This window comes from Vanacampus margaritifer, chromosome 9, assembly GCF_051991255.1.
Source record: "Vanacampus margaritifer isolate UIUO_Vmar chromosome 9, RoL_Vmar_1.0, whole genome shotgun sequence".
In the NCBI taxonomy this organism is placed as follows: domain Eukaryota; kingdom Metazoa; phylum Chordata; class Actinopteri; order Syngnathiformes; family Syngnathidae; genus Vanacampus; species Vanacampus margaritifer.
Window position 1 is genome coordinate 24,111,685 of NC_135440.1, and position 21,246 is coordinate 24,132,930.

The 21,246-nt window shown below is 38.1% G+C and overlaps 1 protein-coding gene across 1 annotated transcript; it reads left to right on the forward strand.

The window, feature by feature from the left end:
* Positions 1 to 141: 141 nt before the first annotated feature.
* drd2l (dopamine receptor D2 like) lies at positions 142 to 19,824 on the forward strand. Its single transcript, XM_077576110.1, has 9 exons — positions 142 to 1,945; positions 6,503 to 6,554; positions 10,529 to 10,949; positions 13,285 to 13,394; positions 14,727 to 14,863; positions 15,075 to 15,271; positions 16,438 to 16,521; positions 16,598 to 16,964; positions 17,838 to 19,824. Exons 2-9 carry the CDS (start codon positions 6,508 to 6,510, stop codon positions 18,032 to 18,034), a joined length of 1,560 nt encoding a protein of 519 aa, XP_077432236.1. The 5' UTR covers positions 142 to 1,945; positions 6,503 to 6,507; the 3' UTR covers positions 18,035 to 19,824.
* The last annotated feature ends 1,422 nt before the right edge of the window (positions 19,825 to 21,246 follow it).

The window sequence follows — 21,246 nt, forward strand, 5'->3', positions numbered from 1 at the left end:
TGTGTATTATGGTCTGGTTTTGTCATTTTTGTCCGTTGGTGTGCTGATTTTTGTGGGATTCTGTTTAAGTGGGAATTATAGTTTTTTTTGGGGGGGGGGGGGGGTACACTTTGTGGATGTTTTTGTCCGTTTGGGGTGATATTTTTGTGGGAATTTGTTCATTTTAGAGTTTGTCACTTGTGGAATATTCTTTGGCCATTCTTTTTATATATATATATATAATTTTTGCATGAATTCTTGTCCATTTTTGTGTTTTGTGTGCATTTTAGTGCTGATTTTTGCCCAATTCGCAACTTTTTTTGTTGCAATTGTTGGCTTTTATTGGGATTTTTGGGCCCTTTCTTGGGGTATTGTGTCAATTTGTGTGGGATGTTTTTTTTAAGAGTTTGGGGCAGATTTGTGTAGGATTTTTGTTGTGTGTGTGTGTGTGTGTGTTGTTTTTGTGAGATTGTTTTTCCATTTATGTAAGAATTTGGTTCAATTTTTGGGGGGGAATTCATCAACTTTAAGGGGGATTTTTATTTTGTGCCCATTTTAGAGATTTGTGACTTGTATAGGTTTTTTTTTCATTTTTTTAAATTTATTTTGGATTATATTTTTGTCCATTTTTGGTGGGTATTATTTTCTCTTTGTTTTTTTGAATTTGTGTGAATTTTTGTCAATTTTTGGTGGGTATTATTTTCTCTTTGTTTTTTTTTTTATTATTTTCCATTTTTGTCTAAATGCCCATTTCAGTGGCAATTATTGTCACTTTGCTGTGACTAACAATCATTTTTGTTTTGTTTTTTTTAGAAATTTTGACCTTTTTTTGTTGGCTTTTTCCAAGGGTTTTATCTCAATTTTCATGGGATTTTTGTCCAGTTTGGAGTGAAATTTTGTCAGTTTTTTTTTTGTGGTCAATTTATGTGTGAAGATTTTTTTTATTTAGTGGTAAACACACATTTTTTTCTCCCCACTAATTATGGGTTCTGTGTGTGTGTGTGTTTGGTCTGTTTTTGTGTGGCTATTTTCATTTTCTTTGTTTACAGTTGTCTTCGCTGCCGCTTCCAAATGAACTCTCCGGGGGCTTATGCGGATCTGCTACACTTGTTTGCACGGATTAGGAAGAAGCTTCGAGGTAGAGCAAAGGCTTGGCCAGCGAGAAACATGAAGTTTGGATTCTCATTAGGGATGAAACTTTTTTTGGGCCCCATGTGAATTATATATAACCCGACAGAAACCTACAATCCTACGCCCACACCCACACAAGTGTTATTGAGAAACTTTTTTTTTTCTTTTCTTTTTTTGTAATCACAACTACTTTACTTCAAACTTAACATTAATATCAAGGCATGAACATAATGTTAAACGTTCCCGACTTGCTCTGCAGCTGGATCACAGACTTCCTAATTGACTGGAAGAAATGCGCGACTGGTGAGAAGAAGTATCTCAGACAGGAGGACCATCAGCCCCGGAGTGCCTCAGGGCTATGTACTTTAACCCTTGTTGGTCTCCCATGTATACCAACTGCTGCACGCCAGCTGTCAATCCGTGAAGTTAGCGGACAACGCCTCACAGACCCCCGCAAAAAAAAAATCAATAGGTCAAGTAGGGAGATGTTTTCTTCAACTTGTGCTTGATTGGCCGATTGACCTGTCAGTCAAAGTCCTTCGGTTGCCTCAGCCAATTACGCGTCAGCTCGCCTGCGCTCTTGTCCACAACCTACAACCCGCGCATGCACGCACGCACGCACGCAGGTCGGTCCAGCCACCCTCCCCGCTCCCCTCCACGCCTCGCAGACCCCCAGCTCGAGCGCGACCACAGCAGGCGGGAAAAGCCCCCGGGGGAGGAGCGAGCTGCGCCGGACCTTCTGAGCGCGGGAGCGACCGCGAGCGTCAGCGGACTCGAAGCTTCTGGACGCCTGACGGCTTGGTGAGAAGAGAACGGACCTGACGCCTCTCAACCGGTAGGTCAGCTGTCCAACGTGTTATGAATTTATTGATTATTATTATTATTAATCCCGCGACATAACCTCTGCTGTATTGTTACTGAGACGACAGTATCGGCTGCAATGGAAATTAATCAAATGCGGACATTGTTTTAAAGTATAGAATTCAAACTTTCATAGTTTATAATTTGGACTACATTAATAATACGTGAAATATGACACATTTAATTTAGCACAGTGGAAGTATTAAACTTTTCCGAATTAGCCTGAAATAATAGTCTACAACAAAACCCTAATCCTATTATTCAAATTTCATTCGTATTTAAATTGGCAGGCTTTCTGTGAAAACAAACAAAATGTTGGAAGACAGGAAGTTTTATTTCAAAGCAATAAAATTAACATTGGACTTTAAAAAATGCAAGTAGAAAAAGCCTTTTTTTATTTATATTTATTCTTATATGTATAATTCTGTAATGTAAAACAAAAATAGAGAAAATATGGAACGTCCTATTTTTATAAAACAGGAATTTAAAACTTTCTCATTAGCTTAATACCTATTGGCCATGCCATCTTTTTAAATGTATTCAGAATTTATTATTATTTAAAAGAATGCCTAGATATTACTAGCCACTTAAAATATTAACTTATAATTTGTAACATATTTTTGTTAAAATATGGGAAGTTCAAGTTATGTTTTTTAATTAAAATATGGAAAAGCAGACTTAAAAAAAAAAAAGTAGGCCACTTTGAAAATACATCATTGAAAATAAATCCATAAATAAATCAGTGGTCCAACGCAACTTTATTTATAGAGCGTTTTAAAAACAACCATAGCTGTATAAAAAGTGCTGTGGGCCTACATAAAGACCGAAGTCAGACGTGTAAACACAAAGACAGTAAATACAATAAAACACGAATAATGCCGAGTCGAAAAGCCAAAGGAGAAAAATGTGTTTTAAAAATGGACGGAGAGGGTGACTTGTGTGTTTACTTTCTCCCAAAGTCATCTGAGATAAACTCCAGCTCACTTGTGACCCTCAACTGGATTAGTGCAAGACAAAGTATGAATGAATAAATACATATTTATTGAGCGAATTAAGCTGTTAAAAAAAAAAGAGAATAAAAGCTCTAGGTCAAATTCTCTGAAGTTTTACTGGCATATTAAAATGACATTTGGCCATAGTGCGTGTTTACAGCTGCATAAAGTCTTGTGACTCATCGAGACTTTTTCAAGGACATACCATGACAGTTTGCGCGGAAGAGGAGGTCAAACCGATAACCTCCTGATTACGATCCATTCAAACCAGCAGCAAGCCAGCGAATCCCCCCGCCAGCATCACAACATGTTTAGCCAACCATTAATCTCAACTCCAGAAGCTTCCATTTTACAGCTCTGACCTTGGAGCTGTTACTGTCTTCTGACGTCAAAATTTTCTGCCATGTAATGACCAAAACTGCATTTCCTATCGCTCTTGTATACGTGCTTTCAAATTGGAAAATCTCTAGGAGTCTGAAATAACCTCTTTAAACCAAAGCGGTGGATATTTGTGTCTTTTCATGCATCGTTTCTTGAGAATTTTTTGTGGGTCGACTCATGATAGACATCTCTAAGCAGAGGTGGCAAATCCAGGTCCAGAAAGTAAAAACCCTTCCACAGTTTAACTTTAGCCCCTAGTGCTAGCTAGCTAGCTAGCTCCCTAGCAGGCAAACAAGCACCATGGGTGCTAGCTAGCTCCCTAGCAAGTAAATGAGCACCACGGGAGATAGCTAGCTAGCTGCCGAGCAGGTAAATTAGCACCATGGGAGCTAGCTAGCTCCCTAGCAAGTAAATGAGCACCACGGGAGATAGCTAGCTAGCTGCCGAGCAGGTAAATTAGCACCATGGGAGCTAGCTAGCGAGCTAGCAAGTAAATGAGCACCACGGGAGATAGCTAGCTAGCTGCCGAGCAGGTAAATTAGCACCATGGGAGCTAGCTAGCTCCCTAGCAAGTAAATGAGCACCACGGGAGATAGCTAGCTAGCTGCCGAGCAGGTAAATTAGCACCATGGGAGCTAGCTAACTAGCGAGCTAGCGAATTAGCACCTGAGGCTAAAGCTAAACTGTGGCAGGATTTTTACTTTCAGGACCTGAATTTGGTACCTCTGTAAGTGAATTTTTACAAAAATGGCGAAATCTTGAAAATACTCTAAAATGGCGCAACTGCGGAAGAAAATGGCAAACTTTCCTGTGTCTTTCAGGGCATATCTTCTTAAGTTTTTTTGTGGGTCTGCCAAGAAGAGACACGCCCTCAATTTCTTGTCGATATCTTAAAACTGGCTTCTGGGGCTGAATTTTGGAGTGGCGGAATTTAAATTTTAATCTGTTGAGCCATTAATAATTCAACGCAAAGACCAAAACTTATCGGCCTATCCTTTACAAATTAGCGTCAACCATTTGAAAAACTGACAGGACATGATTTCCAAAGACAGAAAAAAAATTGCATTTCACCTTCACAGTATTTAAATGACTCTTAATTCTCTCCGAGTAACAAGCCCAAGTGACGACATGAAGCCTCGCTAATTGCTGCCAGTCAAGGGATCAACAGGCTTACTGGGGACATAAAACTGTTTCCTCATTTTTTACTTTAATGGGAGTAAGATTAGGTTGAATGACTCCAGCCACCACTGTGCGCCTTCATAATGGCTGTAGCTCCGGCACTGGCAGACCGGCGGCATTGTTAGGAGATAAAAGGAGAGAGACATGTTATTACAGACAGATTAAGAACTTGATTCACAAAGTATCAGATCGTCCAAGCAAGAAACCAGATGAAATGATTGCTTGCTTGCTTCCCGCGGCCCTTAGACGGTTTCACATGGCGGCAGGAAATTGGGTAGGCAAGTCTATCAAGAGCAGACCCACAAAAAAGTTCAATCCCAGGACAGTTTCATTCAGCAACATGAAATTGGGGAGACATGGCCGTCATGAATAGAATTACAAAAAAAAAGTCTCAAAAAGACACAAGAAGGCTAACATTTGTTTGTTTTTACTTTGCCATTTTAGTGTATTTACATTTGGGGGGTGAAAGTTCAACCCCAGTACAGTTTCATTCAGCAACATGAAATTGGGGAGACATGGCTGTCATGAGTAGAAATACAAAAAAAAGTCTCAAAAAGACACAAGAAGGCTAACATTTGTTTGTTTTTACTTTGCCATTTTAGTATATTTGCCTTGTTTCCTATTTTTTTTTTGGGGGGGGGGGTGAAAGTTCAACCCCAGTACAATTTCATTCAGCAACATGAAATTGGGGAGACATGGCCGTCATGAGTAGAATTACAAAAAAAAGTCTCAAAAAGACACAAGAAGGCTAACATTTGTTTGTTTTTACTTTGCCATTTTAGTATATTTGCCTTGTTCCCTTTTTTTTGGGTGGGGGTGGGGGGTGAAAGTTCAACCCCAGTACAGTTTCATTCAGCAACATGAAATTGGGCGGGTGGGTCTATCAGGAGTGGACCCACAAAAAAAGTCTTAAGAAGCCATGACACCAAAAAAAAAAAAACATAAGAAGTCTGCCATTTTGTTTTTTTGTTTTGTTTTATTGTTATTTTAAGTTGTCTGTAAATATTTTTTGGGGGAAAGTAGCAACTACCTAGCAACATGAAAATGGGTTGACATGTCAAAGTAGATCCCCAAAAAAGTTTCAAAGAGTAATCCCCCCCCAAAAAAAAACATAGTCTGCCATTTTGTTTTGTTTATTTGTTCTGCCGCATTAAGGTTATCTCAAGTTGTCTCTATTACTTGTATTATTATTTTTATTTTTAATTAGTGGGGGGGGGGGGGGATTCAGTCCCTCTACAGTAGGCTTAGCAGTATGGGTTACCATGTCTGATATCAAAAGTAGATCCACAAAAAAAAGTCTCAAAAAGCCATAACACAAGAGCTGACATTTTGTTGTCCTGTGTTTTTTGTCATTTTATCCATTTCAAGTGTTTGCGTTAATATTTTGGTGAAATTCAGCCCCTGTAGACAGTTTAGCAACATGAAATGTGGTAGAGTATTTCATCTATCAAGTGTAGACCCACAAAAAAGTGTCAAAAAGCAATGCCTGAAAAACACGGGAAATCAGCCATTTTGCTTTTTTTTTTTTTTTTTTTTTTTGTGGCATGGTCATTTTTGCTTTCCTTTCCATTTCCCCGCTAGTTATAATATATTGCTGCCTCCCCAATGACTAAAAAGAACGTGCTACTATTTTAATTAGTCATCAGATAATGTGCATGTGTGTGAAAATAACGCTGCACTGGCTAACTGTGCAGCATGTTAACGAGCCGCTGTGCTGATTTACTGCTTTTGGTTTATTCATCGTGTATTGATAACACAAGATAGATGCTGTTATCCTGACAGGTGATCCTAGTGTTAATAAATGGGAGGAAATTGCACTGCAATTGCTAAACGCTAATAAGGAATGCTTTTGTTATTACAGATATGAATGCCGTCCACTAAAGTAGAACCGCTCGTCATTGCTTATTTAACGCCATGTTAATAGCAGCACAGAAAATGGATGGATTGAAATGTGATTTTTCTGTCATTTTTGTTCCCAGACCGCATGCATTTTTTAGAGGTGGCTGCAGAAGAACGCATGATGAACTGGAGGTGCAGCATGAGGAGACGGTCTTGGGTCCTTTTTTTTTATCAAGATATGTGATGATAAATGATCACTGCAGGGCTAAAATGATGGCCAAACGCCTTATATGTCGACTTATTAAATCAGGCAGCCAAACGGCGGGATGCCCTCCAGGAGGTTGGGACAAAGTCAAAGTGTAACAACTTAAAAAAAAATTGAGCACAAACAAGACGCACATAAATAAGTAAAGTTACTATGCTAACATTATGCTAAGAAAATGCTAGATGCGCATAAATGTGCTAATAATCTGCATATTTTAATATGGTAGCATACTACATACTGAATTAACGTTTCGCTTATGGAGGCGCTAAAGTTAGCCGCTGCTAAGTAACTATGCTAACATTATGCTGAGAAAATGCTATGTGAGCATAAATATGCTAACAATCTGCATATCTTAACATGCTAGCATACTGCATACAGAACAAATTTTCTGTTTATGGAGGTTCTAATGTTAGCCACTGCTAAGTAACTATGCTAACATTATGCTAAGAAAATGCTAGACGCGCATAAATGTGCTAATAATCTGCATATTTTAATATGGTAGCATACTGCATACAGAACTAACATTTCGCTTATGGAGGCGCTAAAGTTAGCCGCTGCTAAGTAACTATGCTAACATTATGCTGAGAAAATGCTAGACGAGCATAAATATGCTAACAATCTGCATATCTTAACATGCTAGCATACTGCATACAGAACTAACTTTCTGCTTATGGAGGCGCTTAAGTTAACCACTGCTAAGTAACTATGCTAACATTATGCTAAGAAAATGCTAGACGCGCATAAATGTGCTAATAATCTGCATATTTTAATATGGTAGCAAACTGCATACTGAATTAACATTTCGCTTATGGAGGCGCTAAAGTTAGCCGCTGCTAAGTAACTATGCTAACATTATGCTGAGAAAATGCTAGACAAGCATAAATATGCTAACAATCTGCATATCTTAACATGCTAGCATACTGCATACAGAACTAACTTTCTGCTTATGGAGGCGCTAAAGTTAGCCACTGCTAAGTAACTATGCTAACATTATGCTAAGAAAATGCTAGACGCGCATAAATGTGCTAATAATCTGCATATCTTAATATGCTAGCATACTGCATACAGAACTAACGTTTCGCTTATGGAGGCGCTAAAGTTAGCCGCTGCTAAGTAACTATGTTAACATAACATTATGCTGAGAAAATGCTAGACGAGCATAAATATGCTAACAATCTGCATATCTTAACATGCTAGCATACTGCATACAGAACTAACATTTCGCTTATGGAGGCGCTAAAGTTAGCCGCTGCTAAGTAACTATGCTAACATTATGCTGAGAAAATGCTAGACGAGCATAAATATGCTAACAATCTGCATATCTTAACATGCTAGCATACTGCATACAGAACTAACATTTCGCTTATGGAGGCGCTAAAGTTAGCCGCTGCTAAGTAACTATGCTAACATTATGCTGAGAAAATGCTAGACGAGCATAAATATGCTAACAATCTGCATATCTTAACATGCTAGCATACTGCATACAGAACTAACTTTCTGCTTATGGAGGCGCTTAAGTTAGCCACTGCTAAGTAACTATGCTAACATTATGCTAAGAAAATGCTAGATGCGCATAAATGTGCTAATAATCTGCATATTTTAATATGGTAGCATACTGCATACTGAATTAATATTTCGCTTATGGAGGCGCTAAAGTTAGCCGCTGCTAAGTAACTATGCTAACATTATGCTGAGAAAATGCTATGTGAGCATAAATATGCTAACAATCTGCATATCTTAACATGCTAGCATACTGCATACAGAACAAATTTTCTGTTTATGGAGGTTCTAATATTAGCCACTGCTAAGTAACTATGCTAATATTATGCTAAGAAAATGCTAGATGCGCATAAATGTGCTAATAATCTGCATATTTTAATATGGTAGCATACTGCATACTGAATTAACATTTCGCTTATGGAGGCGCTAAAGTTAGCCGCTGCTAAGTAACTATGCTAACATTATGCTGAGAAAATGCTAGACGAGCATAAATATGCTAACAATCTGCATATCTTAACATGCTAGCATACTGCATACAGAACTAACTTTCTGCTTATGGAGGCGCTAAAGTTAGCCACTGCTAAGTAACTATGCTAACATTATGCTAAGAAAATGCTAGACGCGCATAAATGTGCTAATAATCTGCATATCTTAATATGCTGGCATACTGCATACAGAACTAACATTTCGCTTATGGGGGCGCTAAAGTTAGCCGCTGCTAAGTAACTATGCTAACATTATGCTGAGAAAATGCTAGACGAGCATAAATATGCTAACAATCTGCATATCTTAACATGCTAGCATACTGCATACAGAACTAACTTTCTGCTTATGGAGGCGCTAAAGTTAGCCACTGCTAAGTAACTATGCTAACATTATGCTAAGAAAATGCTAGACGCGCATAAATGTGCTAATAATCTGCATATCTTAATATGCTAGCATACTGCATACAGAACTAACATTTCGCTTATGGAGGCGCTAAAGTTAGCCGCTGCTAAGTAACTAAGATAACATTATGCTGAGAAAATGCTATCATTCAGTTGTTGATATTCAAGCAGTACTTTCTATTGTGTGAAGTAGATGACCAAAGTGAATTATCCATCTGTATTTTTCCTTATTGAAATAATTTCACAGGTAATTAAATTTGTGGTGGAAAATTGACTTTGCTGTTCATACCATCAAATGATAATGAAAACAACTTATAAAGGAGTCACGCTCGCTGCTGCTGCTGCTGTGTTCCTGAGGACGCTTTTAATTAGTTTTGCTGCTTTTTATTGTTCTTTTATCAAAGCACTACATTTATTATCACATCAAGTCCATCGGGCTAAAATGCTGGAAATTGACGTGTTAGCATCAGATCCTGTCGTGACTTTGATTCAGGAGGATAAGCTATGAATTTACTTGAAAGAGATTTGATCTGTTCATGTATTCGAACCGATTTTAGCCAAAGTCCCTCAAATCTTGAAGTGATGTTTCCCCCCACGGCCTAAAACAACAACCGTGTCAGCGTCACAAAAACATCATATGTGACCTCCCGCTGTTTTCCTCACAACATACGAACGGCAAATGATTGCGATCGATCGGCAGCGAGACGATCAATAGACTATCAACGCCTTCAACGAAGGCATTATGCTCTCAAGCTTGATTCCATCCTGCTCGCCGTTGATTGTTCTATTGATTGACGGAATACTCACTTGTTTTAAATATAACTACAACGCACAAAGGCAGCTGCAGGAAATCACAAAGCTAAAAGTGAAAGTTGGCACAAAGTGGCAGATTTGCGAATTTTTGTCTCGACTTATTTGCGAGTTCGGGGCAACTAAACAACTAAAATGGCGGCTATTGATAAATAGTTTTTTGTTTTGGTCCTCAAAAGACATTTTGACCTCCAGCAAACTTGTCTTTTCACAATTTTGCTTCATTTATCTATTGATCTTATTTCATCAGCATTACATACAGTTTCATTAGTTCACCGTATAATTTGCTTCTTAAAGCGGTTCTCAACTGTTGTCACCCTGGGACCTGCATCTTCCTATTTTTTTTTTAGCAAAATTGTGACCTATTTTTGGGAAGTTAAGAAAAATGAAGCATTTTTTTTTATTTCAAAATAGCTTCTAAAAATATGTGTTTTAAAAAATGTGGGAATTTTGTACGCCTCAATTAAAAAAAAATTAGCAGCTGTCTTATCCAAAATGGTTCCGTAAACCACTTTTGGGTCTTTTGTTGATTGTTTTTGGAGTGTAATATTTGTTGTCTAAATATTTTCACCAATGCAACGTGTGGTATTTTCTGTTTTCAAGCCAGTCTTGCTCGTTATGTCCGAGTCTGAAGTCCTTTTCAAGGATGTCTTCCAATTGAGTGCGGAAAATAAGTGTGCTTTATTTGTGTGACCACTTTTCAGAAGCGACCATGTTCACCGGAGCATCGCCATGACTTCTCACAACAGCTCCGCAGACATTCCTCCTCCTCCTCCTCCCCCTCCCCCTCCTCCCCCACCACCTCCCTCCTCCTTATCGCTGTCATCCCTCCATTTCAACTCCTCCTCAGGCCTGGCCTCAGCCACCCCCTCGTACATCCCGCTCTCCCTGGTCGGCAATTGCAGCGCGGCGGCGGCGTCCGCGCCCTCCTCGCCGCCGTACAACTTCTACGCCGTGCTGCTAGTGCTGCTCATCTTCTGCGTGGTATTCGGCAACGTGCTGGTGTGCGTGGCCGTGTCGCGGGAAAGAGCCCTGCAGACCACCACCAACTACCTCATTGTTTCCCTGGCCGTGTCCGACCTGCTACTGGCCACCCTGGTCATGCCCTGGGGGGTCTACCTAGAGGTAAGACTCCACCCCTATTCCACTTACCTTTTCCTGGTCACTTGTTGCTAGGCAGGCAAAAACCAAAGAAGTCAAACATTTGCTTAGTTACTTTTAATTTCATACACAATCACATTAACTTTGCTAAACTTGGTGCGGAATGTTAAGAACCTCCACAAAAAGCCAAAGAAAAATCTAAACACAATACTGAGCTGTTGCTAGGATGACTACGAGGGGCAAAATCATTTGTGCCCCACAGCCCAATTTAATATTACGTTCACAATGCTGTTTCCTTTCCAGAGGACTTTAAAAAAAATCACTTTAAAAAACATGAAAACTCCAAAACTTTTGGAGATATTCTACTGAGCAACTGTTGCTAGGCAGACTATATGGAGCTGAATCATTTGTGCCCCATAGCCTAGCTTTAAAAAAAATAATAATAATTTTGCGTTCATGATTTACCGTCACATTTGTACAGCGTTTGCTTTCCTTTCCAGAGGACTTTAAAAAACACAAATACAAAGAAAAAAAAAATAAACCTTCTTACAGATATTGTACTGAACAACTGTTGTTAGGCAGACTAAGTGGGGCAGAATCATTTGTGCCCCATAGTCTAATTTAATATCATGATTATGATGCCGCCTATTTCCAGGGGCTAAAGAAAACACACACACAAGCCAAAGGGGGAAAAAAACTTGCAGATATTGTAATAGGGACACTATGTGGGGCAGAATCATTTGTGCCCCATAGCCTAGCTTTTTTTTTTAAATTTTTTTTATTACGTTCATGATTTACCGCCACATTTATACACCGTTTCCTTTCCTTTCAAGAGGACTTTAAAAAGCACACACACACACAAAGACAAAGAAAAAATAAACATACTTGCAGATATTGTACTGAACAACTGTTGCTAGGCAGACTAAGTGGGGGAGAATCATTTGTGCCCTATAGTCCAATTTACTATCATGCTCATGATGCTGCTTCCTTTCCAGCGGGCTAAAGATAACACACACACACAAGCCAAAGGAGATAAAAAAAAACACTTGCAGATATAGTAATTAGCAGCTGTTGCTAGGCAGACTATGGAGCAGAATCATTTGTGCCCCTTAGCCTACCTTTTTTTTTTTTTAATTGCGTTCATGATTTACCGTCACATTTATACACCATTTCCTTTCCTTTCAAGAGGACTTAAGAAACACACACGGAAAAAAATAAACATACTGCAGATATTGTATTGAACAACTGTTGCTAGGCAGACTATGGAGCAGAATCATTTGTGCCCCTTAGCCTAGCTTATTTTTTTTTTTATTGCATTCATGATTTACCGTCACATTTATACACCATTTCCTTTCCTTTCAAGAGGACTTAAGAAACACACACAAGGAAAATAAATAAACATACTGCAGATATTGTATTGAACAACTGTTGCTAGGCAGACTAAGTGGGGCAGAATCATTTGTGCCCCATAGTCCAATTTAACATCATGCTCATGATGCTGCTTCCTTTCCAGGGGGCTACAGATAACACACACACAGGCCAAAGGGGGAAAGAAAAGAAAAAACACTTGCAGATAATGTAATTAGCAGCTGTTGCTAGGCAGACTATGGAGCAGAATCATTTGTGCCCCTTAGCCTACCTTTTTTTTTTTTTAATTGCGTTCATTATTTACCGTCACATTTATACACCATTTCCTTTCCTTTCAAGAGGACTTAAGAAACACACACAATGAAAAAAATAAACATACTGCAGATATTGTACTGAACAACTGTTGCTAGGCAGACTAAGTGGGGCAGAATCATTTGTGCCCCATAGCTGAACTATTTTATTTTTAAATTGCATACACGATCACATTTATTTGCTGAACTTGGGACACAATGCTTACACAATTCACTCCAAGCAAAATCATTTGATTTGGATCGTTCCAAAAGGTGAATGATTGCTTCCCGGGCCCGAAAGACTCTAAATTGTCCATGGGTGTTAACTTGTCTCACTATAATGAGGACAGCCAACTGCAGAGAATGAGAAAAGAAAATTGAAGGATGAATGTTTTTCCGTCTGAAGCAATTTATGTGAGGAGCCGTTGTCATTTGGCGCTCCCATTAAAGTGAATGATTTTGAAATGTAAGCGTTAATAATTGATTGTGCCTGTCTTGGCTGACAATCAGCTATTCATGTTAAGGGGCTTATTAATAATGATACCGGCAGGCACATTGCACAAGATAGATAGATACGTAGGTTACACTTCGCTTTTTTTTTTTTTTAAATCACTGCTGTCATTTTGTGACAAAAATGACAAAAAGGCCGCTAAAAAGCAAAAGACAGGTGCGGAGATAATTGCGTGTTGATGTGTTTGAAGGTGGTGGGCGAGTGGCGCTTCAGCCGCATCCACTGCGACATCCTGTTGACTCTCGACGTGATGATGTGCACCGCCAGCATCCTCAACCTGTGCGCCATCAGCATCGACAGGTAAGATGCCAACGTCACTTTGACACAATGGATTGTATTTATTACTAGTTATTTGAACTCGTCTTTAATTGACGTCAAATTTGTTATGATTTGAAACTCAAGTCAAGCCGAATCAAACTAGTCAAGACATTGGACAAATGTTCGATCATTTTAATTGGGGCTCCGGATTGCATATGTGAAAATTAAAACTTAAAAATAAAGTCAAAATAAATAATGGAAATATGTTAAATTAAATATGTTAATATTAATATTTAATATTTAAATAATATATAATATATTAATATTAATTTTAAAATAATTTAAATTAAATATGTTTGTTTTTTTTCAAATACAGAAAAAAAATAAGTCTACAACATTAAATATTTGACTATGTCTGTCATAATACTTTTTCAAAATATTCCGACATGAGACAGACTTTCATTCTTAACTTTGTATTGAATGTTTTAAAAACTCGTACAATTCAGTGGAAAATGACAAACAGAATAGTTGAAAAAAAATAATAAAGGATTTGTAAATGATTCAAATTGTGTGGCGTTAAAAATATGTTTGTCGTCAAATAAAATAGAAAAAGGTCATAAATACGCTTATTGCACGTAAAAGTTAAATACAAACCATACCTAAATAAATCTTTAAAAACAAAAAAGGTTTATGTGAATGTATTTGTACATAAAAGTTAAATACAAAGGAACTGTACTTACAAACGGATTATGCTAAAACCATTCTACTGGAAAATCATGCATATGATTGAATATTTAACAATATAATTTTTTTCCATGTACCACTAGAGGGAGCTGACGTGCACCCTCACTATGAGATTCACAGCAATAATCGGATAGTTTATTGGGCTCTGCATTGAATCCCAAAAATCCACGAAAAATTGACGCCCATTATTACTGCATTTGGAGGTGGGTGGCATTTAAAAAAATAAAATAAATAAACATCCCAAATTCTTGAATAAGCTGGGATGAAGGGCCAATAAGCATTTTCCACTAAAAACAGGGGCAGGCTGCTCAACAAATTAAATAAATAAATAAATAATACCACAAATAGGTAAATCCACAGGTGCTGAATTTGTTAGTATGTGGGGTCCATTGTATGGAAAATAATAATTTCCGGGGTCAGGCGAAAACCAGTGGTGGGGGCATTAATTTTTTTTTTTTAAATAAAAATTTAAAAAAAACTGAATTTGTGCCCTGACCGTTAAAACGGATCTTAACGTCTATAGCCGTCAACGGCAGTGAATGAGTTGAAATCTGGTAAAAAGTTTTGGAATGAAAATATTTGTCCAAATTTAAAAATTGAATTCTTCTGATTCCTGCGTGCTTGTTGCAGGTACACGGCAGTGGCCATGCCTTTGTTGTACAACACGCGCTACAGCTCCAGGAGGAGGGTGGCGCTGATGATCGCCGCCGTATGGTTCCTCTCCTTCGCCATCTCCTGCCCGCTGCTCTTTGGACTCAACAACACCGGTAACACGGGGAAAAAACATCAACTCTTTTGCTTTTGGACGTCGGTCAAGCTTTAAAATTTACAGTCAAAATAAATTGAAATTTCGATTTATTTTGATTCAAAATCTAAATCACGATGTTGATACTTGGACTATAAAATATTTTTAGGTGGTAAATTGTGTCAAAGGTTTGGGAGGTGGAGGTGATTGAAGTGCGTTTTCCTGCCCTCCAGCGGACCGCGAAGGCACCACGTGCAGCTTCGCCGACCCGGCCTTTGTGGTCTACTCGTCGGTGGCGTCCTTCTACGTGCCCTTCATCGTCACCCTGCTGGTGTACGCGCAAATCTGCGTGGTTCTTCGCAGACGCGGCCGACGCACGGGGCCCCCCCGGAGACACAACGGGCCCGAGGAGCAACAGCGGCACAGGAAGGTATGTTACCTCCACCAGGGAATGTTTGTTTTGGTGGCCGTTTTATTAGTTAGCTTGTGGGTTTGTGGGAAAACTAGCTAACAAAAAAGGGGCGGGACTTTTTCATAGAGGTTCAGTAAAGTCAACCTTAAACATTTCTTGACAACAATTTGTTATATGTGACCTCACTAGTCTAAACATGACATTCTGATTCATATTTATTTATTCATCCATCTCAGGGGGCGGCCATTTTGCCACTTGCTGTCGACTGAAGATGACATCAATGTTGTCTGGGCTCAGGCAACGACCAATCACAGCTCACCTCCTTTCTGAAGCTGAGCTGTGATTGGTTGTTACCTCAGACCTGAGCAACATTGATGTAATTTTAAGTAGACAACAAGTGGCAAAATGGCCGCCCCCTGAGATGGCTAAAAACGGCTGGATTTTGCTGCTTAACTCATATTCCATAACCAGGATACCATATTTAGACCAGTGAGGCATATAACATATTATTGTCAAAAGAAAATTGGGGATTGACTTCCCTTTTAACTTAAAAATGGCAAAGATGGAGTTAGCTAACTTGTTCAAAATGGCTCTATTGCTTCCGATGGAGATGAAACAGCGGGCGTAATTTACATTTCAGTAGGTACATTGATTTAAAAATAGGCATATACATAGAAAATATAACCATTAGACTTTGTCATGTGCTCCTATTTATGGCTAATATGCACTCTTTTGACTTCAAAATGGTTAGCGCGCTGTCAAGCTGATGTTAGCTAGCAGGCTAAAAAATAGGCATATACATTGAAAATATAACTATTAGATTTTGTAATGGATTTTTTTACTGCTTCTATTCATAGCTAATATGTGCTCTTTTGACAAAATGGATAGCGCGCTGATGTTAGCTAGCAGGATAAAAATAAGGCTAACGATAACAGTTAAACTTTGTAATGGACTTTTCTATTGCTCTATTGAATGGCTAATATGCGTTTTTTGACTTCAAATTGGATAGCGCGCTGTCAAGCTGATGTTAGCTAGCAGGCTAGCCGTCATGTTTAGCTAAATCATTCAAAAGAAAGACAAAACAACCAAACATTTTCAACAAAGCTGTGAGAAAACGCCTTCCACAAAGCCGATGACGACGGTTTGGTTCGGTTCTTCCCAATCTGTCCCTTTGTGTTTTCCAGAACAAATGTACGCAACCAGAGGACGTAAAACTGTGCGCTTTGATCTTGAGACCTTCCACCGCAGCCCCCCAGCGAAAGCGAGTGGTAAGACTTGAGAGTTTACGTTTTTGTTGTTCCAATATTTTGTCAGCAGAGTTACAGCGTCCGATTGTTGTCGTAGACGCTGGTGAAGGAGGCGATGGTGCACCCCCTAGAGGTGGAACCCAGTCGCTTCCTGCCGCAGACCGAGCAGAGCTCAGCCGAGCCGCCCGTCGCCCACACGACCTCGTCGCGTCCGCAACCGGGCCGGGCGACCGTCTCGCTTTCCGTCTCGGTGGGGCCCGCCCCGACCCTCCCGTGCACGGTGACGCGCTCCGCCTTGACGCCCCGCCCCCCCACGCTGGAGGACGGCATGCGAGGCCGGGAGGGCTGGCGGGAACATGGCGGCGGCGGCGGCTGGCCAGCCAGCGCCACCAAGGAGAGGGCCCGCGGCAGGATGTCGCAGCAGAAGGAGAGGAAGGCCACGCAGATGCTCGCCATCGTGCTCGGTGAACCACCCCATCACAAAAAAATCTGCCGATTTGAACTCATTCACTGCCATTGACGGCTATAGACGTAAAAAAAAAAAAAAAAAAACTATTTCTATTAGTTAAAAAAAAAATCTACTTTTGTTAACAAGAGTATGAAAAACACATTTTTAATAATAATAATAATAATAAAAAATACTCGTAATTAATCGCATAACTTTAATAGTTAACTCACGATTAATCACAAATTTTCTACTTTTTTTTTACAAGAGTATGAAAACCTAGATTTTTTTATTGTACATTTAGAACAGATATAAAATTTGTGATTAATCGTGAGTTAACTATTAAAGTCATGCGATTTATTACGGGTAAAAAAAATGTAATCGCCTGAAGCCCATAATTTTAATTTCTCGTCAGGCGATTAAAATTTTTACTCTTTTGACAAGAGTATGAAAACCTAGAAAAAAGTTATTGTACATTTAGAACAGATATCAACTTTGTGATTAATCGTGAGTTAACTATTGAAGTAATGTGATTAATAACAATTAAAAAATGTAATCGCCTGACGACCTAATTTTTAATAATCTTTTCTTTTTGTTTTTAAAATTATCTTTTTTCAAAAAAAGAAAAGATTATTAAAATGAGGGCGTCAGGCGATTAAAAATTGTAATTGATCGCATGACTTCAATAGTTAACTCACGATTAATCACAAATTTTATATCTGTTCTAAACGTACATTTTCATACTCTTGTTAACAAAAGTGGAAGAAAATGTTAAACTAATAGAAATAGTTCAAATGAATTTTTGACGTCTATAGCCGTCAATGGCAGTGAACGGGTTAAAAGACCGCATATCAGCCAGCCGATCATTTTTTTCTTCTTCTTGTTTTCTCAGGCGTGTTCATCATCTGCTGGCTGCCGTTTTTCCTGACGCACGTCCTGAAGGCTCACTGCGGCAGTTGCTGCATCTCGCCCTCCCTCTACAGCGCCGTCACGTGGCTGGGCTACCTCAACAGCGCCGTCAACCCCGTCATCTACACCACCTTCAACGTGGAGTTCCGCAAGGCCTTCATCAAGATCCTCCTCTGTTGACCGCGCTCGGATTCCGGGAAAATGAGGTGATACGTACGAACGTTGATCGATTGATTGATTCTCACTGGCCACTTCATTAGGTACACCTACACCAGTGATTCTCAATGTGGTACACAGAGGCACAAAGCCATTGCAGGTCAAAGGCCATCACAGCAATTAAAGGAGAAGTCAACCCAAATAAAAAATGTTGACAATATTTTTGTAAAGTTTTTTTCGTTAGTGGAATATGAGTTAAGCAGCAAAATGCAGACTCGGCCATTTTGCCACTTAAGATGACATCACAGGTGCTCAGGTCTCAGATAACAACCAATCACAGCGCAGCTACAGAAAACAGATGAGCTGTGATTGGTCGTTGCCTGGGCAACTGTGATGTCATTTTCAGACGACAGCCAGTTGCAAAATGGCCGCCCCTGAGATGGATAAAAAGCGGCTGGACTTTGCTGCATAACTCATTCCACAAATGTAATATTAATCAGAATGTCATGTTGAGACTAGTGAGGTCGCATGTAACATATTATTGTCAAGAAAAGTTTCAGATTAACTTCCACTTCAACTCATTCACTGCCATTGACGGCGATAGACGTCAAAAATTCATTTGAACTATTTCTATTAGTTTTCCACTTTTGTTAATAAGAGTATGAAAACCTAAAAAAAAAATGTATTGTACATTTAGAACAGATATAAATATTTGATTAATTGTGAGTTCATTATTGAAGTCATGTGATTAATTATAATTAAAAAATGTAATCGCCTGACGCAATTTAAAAAAAAGAAGAAGAAAAGATTACTAAAAATTAGGGCCGTCAGGCGATTACAATTTGTAATTGTAATTAATCGCATGACGTCACTAGTTAACTCACAATTCACACTCTTGTTAACAAAAGTGCAAAAAAATGTTAAACTAATAGAAATAGTTCAAATGAATTTTTGACGTCTATAGCCGTCGATGGCAGTGAATGAGTTAAGGACAAACCAGTCGTTCCCCCCTGAAAACATAATTTAGTTGTATTCAACGTTGACGTTCAATACATTTTCATTTAATCTTTAAGATTTAAAAATTTTTGTTGACCTTTTATGTACAATAGCTTTTTGTTGATATGTGTGTGTGTGTGTGTGTATACTGTATCACGGCCTACAAATTTCATTAGTTCATGTCCAAACTGCACATCATTTTACTGTGACCTACTTTTATAACCAATACATTTTTTACTCTTTATGTACAGCGCTTTTTTTTTTTTTTTTTTACATACAGTTCAACTATATTTAACTTTAAAGTATGATGTGCTCCCATGTAATATTTAAGAACTGCTTCTTTAAACGTGTATTTTGATACATTTTATTTAACTTTTATGTTCAATACATTTTAATCAAATCAACTTTCTTTATATTTATATTTATTTTTTATTATTTATATTTAAGTGTAGTGTTAATGTTCAAACTGCGCATAATATTACTTAGAAAAATACTCCATTTTAAACCGTATTTTTTCAAAATATTTTTCTTGCAAAACAGGATGCGATAATAAAATGATACAGTTCACTTCTTTTTCTTTTTTTTCGTCAATGTGAATACAAAACCACAGGCAAGCGTACATAAACATAAGCACAGAAACCTGTATATGAATATTTGTACCTATGCGTACATATACACAAAAACAAAATACCAAAAAGGATAAACAACCCGGAACCTGGTTTGGAAGCCTCGGAAGGAAAAAAAAAAAATCCCCCCAACTGGAATTCTTTCTCCGCCGTTCTTGTAAATGTTTGTCGTTGATGTTGTCTTCAAATAAAATTCCAACACAAAATGAGCTTGTCTTTGAGTATTCAATACAACTAACGAGAATGACAAAATCTCTCGTAAAGAGCAGGAAGTCGACTCCATACCCGCTCAGAAAACGTCTCATGATGATGGCAGCCCCTCCCCTTCCAGGTGCGCTGCGCCGACATCTTGGAATGTGATTGCGTTCTTACTCCGTGCCATTAACTCATTCAATGCCAGTGACGGCTATAGACGTCAATTTTATTTTTTTTTTACTTTTTCTATTAGTTTAAAAAAAATCGACTTTTGGTAACAAGAGTATGAAAAACACATTTTTAATAACCATCTCGTCAGGCGATTATTTATTTTTTTTTCTGGTAATTAATCGCATAACTTTAATAGTTAACTCACGATTAATCACAAATGTTCTACTTTTTTTAACAAGAGTATGAAAACCTAGATTTTTTTTATTGTACATTTAGAACAGATATAAAATTTGTGATTAATCGTGTGTTAACTATTAAAGTCATGCGATTTATTACGGGTAAAAAAAAAATGTAATCGCCTGACGCAAAAAAAAAAATCCATTTGAACTGGGCTGGCAGTGAATGAGTTAACTCATTCACTGCCATTGACGGCTTTAGATGTCAAAAATTCATTTGAACTATTTCTGTTAGTTTGACATTCTTCCCACTTTTAACAAGAGCATGAAAAAAAAGTTGTTATTGTACATTTAGAACAGATATAAAATTTGTGATTAATCGTGAGTTAACTATTGAAGTAATGTGATTAATTACAATTAAAATAAAATAAAAAATAGCCTGACAACCTGATTTCTAATAATTTTTCTTTTCTTTTTTAAAATAATATTTTTTCAAAAACCTTATTTTTTAATAATCTTTTCTTTTCGTTTTTAAAATTATCTTCTTTTTTTTAAAAAAAAAAAAGATTATTAAAATAAGGGCGTCAGGCGATTACAAATTTTCATTGTAATTAATCGCATGACTTCAATAGTTAACAAATTTTATATCTGATCTAAATGTACAATATTTGAAGCTAGGGGACGCTAGCCTGTCATAAACGAAGTGAAGCTAGCTTGGCTATAATGTGTATGACCTATATTACACTAAGCAAAACTAAGCTAAAATAAGTAAAGATTCACAAAAGAAGAGCGGATGGTAACCGGCATAAATTGCATGTCCGTTTTGCACATTTTCTCAAAATTCGCATAAAAATTTCGAAACATTTGGATGGAAACCTGACTCATAGTGCGGTTGTGATATATTTGAGCCGTTAGCCGTGGCTAGCTCTGGCTAAAAATAGATTTGTGGTCAAGATGTTCGATTTTAAGATCTTTCCAAATACCCTCCATACGGTCTCTTATTTTCCTTTCCCAGCCGCCCAAAAGTTTAAATTGTTGTTTAAGTTTATGAAAATAAGTGATGAATCAACAG